The sequence below is a fragment of the Limulus polyphemus genome, unplaced genomic scaffold (genome assembly GCF_000517525.1).
Source record: "Limulus polyphemus unplaced genomic scaffold, Limulus_polyphemus-2.1.2 Scaffold5254, whole genome shotgun sequence".
NCBI classification, from domain to species: domain Eukaryota; kingdom Metazoa; phylum Arthropoda; class Merostomata; order Xiphosura; family Limulidae; genus Limulus; species Limulus polyphemus.
In genome coordinates, this window is record NW_013670864.1 from 1 (window position 1) to 3,589 (window position 3,589).

A 3,589-nucleotide genomic window follows, 5' to 3' on the forward strand; every position below is an offset into this window, starting at 1 on the left:
CAGGTGGTGTGATACTAGTCACGTGACCTCGCTGACGCAACAATGTAAAAGTATCACTAGAGGAAGCTACAACTGGAATATTCCTAAAAACCATAATTTGTATATCTGTTAAGCCTATTGGATGTGTACTTCAAGTATCAACACTTTTCATTAATTTCACTAATTTTCAAAAGGGAAAATAATTGTAGATAATATTCTATTACTACAAACTGGGATAGCTATAGATATTTAAAAATTAGTGTTCAAACTCTTTAAATATTTATTTTCTAGTTTTTGAAATTTCTCACAGTCTACCGCATACTAGCATTAAATTTAGTACACTCAACTGTGTAATGTAAGAGAGTTTCTCATATAGAGTTTTGAGTAGACTGAGAAGGCCTACTTGCAAAAAACTTATTACACTCAGTTACTGTAAAAGTAAAATTGAGGTTTTTACCAAAACCTCTGAAACCAAACCACAGGTCAACAATTAAAAATAAGTTTTAAATATTCCATGACTGGTGGAATGTGCAATCATAGCGCTGGAAGTAGAACTACCATCTGGAAATGAAAATAAGAATGGTTCTTGTTAAAGATCAGATTATGCATATCAGAGTGAACTATAGGTTTATAGGTGGGAGTTACATTTTAAACTATTGGTATCTTCATTGCTAACTGCTTTTATCATATTTATCAGTGCATTGGAATATAGACTGTATTGATAGTCTTCTAATATTGTTCTCTTTCATCAAAAAGTCAGAAGACGAAAAAAAAGAGTGAAGCTGACCTGGAGAAATTCTCAGTTCAACATGAGACCAAGGTTAGTATAACTTTTATATGAATAATTAAGTGTATAACCTTGCTTCACCTATGGAAACTGTTCAACATGAGACTAAGCTTAGGTTGGTGTAACTTGTGTACAAATTATTATGTATGTAGTGTTGCTTCTCCTAAAGAAACTCTCTGTTCAACGTGAGACCAAGATGGGTGTAACTTTTGTCCAAATTATTACATATACATAGTCCTGTTTCACCAAGGGAAACTCTCTGTGTACATGAGACCAAGATTGGTATACTACTTGTTAATGAATCATTACATATACATAGTCCTGTTTCACCAAGGGAAACTCTCTGTGTACATGAGACCAAGATTGGTATACTACTTGTTAATGAATCATTACATGTATAATCCTGCTTCACCTAGAGAAACTGTCTGTTCAACATGAGATCAGGTTGGTATAATTACTTGTTAATGAATCATTACAGTCCTGCTTCTCCTAGAGAAACTCTCTGTAGACATGAGACCAGGTTGGTAGTTTCTCTAGGAGAAGCAGGACTGTAATGATTCATTAACAAGTAGTTATCCTCTGTAGACATGAGACCAGGTTCGGTATAACTACTTGTTAATGAATCATTACAGTCCTGCTTCTCCTAGAGAAACTCTCTGTTGACATGAGACCAGGTTGGTATAACTACTTGTTAATGAATCATTACAGTCCTGCTTCTCCTAGAGAAACTCTCTGTAGATATGAGACCAGTTTAGCATAACTACTTGTTAATGAATCATTACAGTCCTGCTTCTCCTAGAGAAACTCTCTGTAGACATGAGACCAGGTTGGTATAACTACTTGTTAATGAATCATTACAGTCCTGCTTCTCCTAGAGAAATTCTCTGTAGATATGAGACCAGGTTGGTATAACTACTTGTTAATAAATCATTACATGTATAGTCCTGCTTCACCTAGAGAAACTCTCTGTAGACATGAGACCAAGTTGGTATAATTACTTGTTAATGAATCATTACAGTCCTGCTTCTCCTAGAGAAATTCTCTGTAGATATGAGACCAGGTTGGTATAACTACTTGTTAATAAATCATTACATGTATAGTCCTGCTTCACCTAGAGAAACTCTCAGTTCAACATGAGACCAAGGTGGGTATAACAGGTTTTTTTTTCCCAGTAGTGAAAAACTTAACACAGTAATTTCTGACTGAATTTTACAGAATGCAAAAACTAGGTTTTAATGTAATTTTATAAGGAATTTACCAATTTATTTTCCTAGTTAAAAGAGGTGGAAAGACAACATAGAGAAACTTTAATCTTTTTAACAAAGGATCAATTCCGTGTCGAGATGGAGGTTTATCACAAGTACCATAATCCAGTAAGTATTACTAATCTCATTTTAGGTGTTGTATGTATTTGTACATCAGTGTTCAGAGAATGATTGAAAGAATGAATTGTAATAATAATAATACCTTTAAAAAAGAATCGTTAACGATTGTCACTGTCAAAATACTAGATCACGTACAAAGCTTTGAATGGCTAGAAATATGGCTTTTTACAGTGACTAAATGCCAAAGTAAGTTTAGAAGATTTGAATAATTTCATTAGGAACAGAAACTAATTTCTAAAACAAAATATTATGTTGTAAAGAATGATTATTGGTTTCCATTAGCAACTGACAAAAAGTTGAACATTGAGGTAGCTTTTCCAAAAGTTAGATATATGTGAGAGAGATTATTTTTTAGTGTAATTTTGCTGTTTCTTTTTGGAATGTAAACAGTTATTAAAGCTCAAGAAATAAAAGCTAAGAATTATTTATTACAAGAGACTGTAGATTTAATCAGTGTGTTAAGTTTTTAATAAAACATAATTAAGAGGATATTGTGTGAAATTTTTCTGTAGAAGAATGAACAGGACATTAATAATAATAAAAAATGGTACTATGTGTATAAGTTCTGTGTTTTACATTCCAGTGATATTGACAAGTTAGTTATAAAATGAACTTGTGAACAACAGCTAGATACACCTAGCAAATGGAGCAAACTAAATAAATAATTTTCTAGTACACATGTCCAAAGTTATTGATATTTTACTCAAATGGAAAAAATTGAATAATCACACGGATACAGAACTGTTACACTGGATGTGACTTATATTATTATAAGTGGGTACACTGGATGTGACGTATATTATTATAAGTGTGTACACTGGATGTGACGTATATTATTATAAGTGAGTACACTGGATGTGACGTATATTATTATAAGTGGGTACACTGGATGTGACGTATATTATTATAAGTTGGTACACTGGATGTGACATATATTATTATAAGTGGGTACACTGGATGTGACGTATATTATTATAAGTGGGTACACTGGATGTGATGTATCTATATAAATAAAATAAGAGTTTTGTCTGTACATTGCTTCGAATAGTGTACTTTTTGCATATCTTCACGTATCATACACCAGAGAAGCCGAAACAAGCCTTATCTCAATTTCTGTCTGTCGATAACGCTCGCGGACGTGTTTTTGTTTGCTTTTCACGGGAAAACGAGTGCACCATTTTCGGTGAAACATTTTTGCTTTGTTTTATAGATGTGTAAGAAGGTTATAGGCTACTTGAAATTGTCATACGCCTTTTGGAAAGAAAATGGCGGCCGCTCAAAAACCTGCTTTGGTGCGGTTTTGGACGTGATTTTGTTTGCTTTTCACAGGGAAACGGGTGCACTGATTTCGATGAAACTTTTCTCTTTGTTCTATACATGCGTGAGAAGGTTATAGGCTACTTGGATTTTTGGAATTCACCTTAGGGCTCCGTCCCAT

The 3,589-nt window shown here is 33.4% G+C and overlaps 1 protein-coding gene across 1 annotated transcript in view; it reads left to right on the plus strand.

Annotated features, from left to right (window-relative positions):
- Nucleotides 1–736: 736 nt before the first annotated feature.
- Nucleotides 737–3,589, plus strand: part of LOC106472338 (1-phosphatidylinositol 4,5-bisphosphate phosphodiesterase classes I and II-like) — a 19,858-nt gene continuing 17,005 nt past the window's right edge. The window contains exons 1-2 of the mRNA XM_022400936.1: nt 737–799; nt 2,041–2,139. Coding sequence (XP_022256644.1) covers nt 2,110–2,139 — 30 coding nt within the window. The 5' untranslated portion in view covers nt 737–799; nt 2,041–2,109. The remainder of the gene's footprint in view (nt 800–2,040; nt 2,140–3,589) is intronic.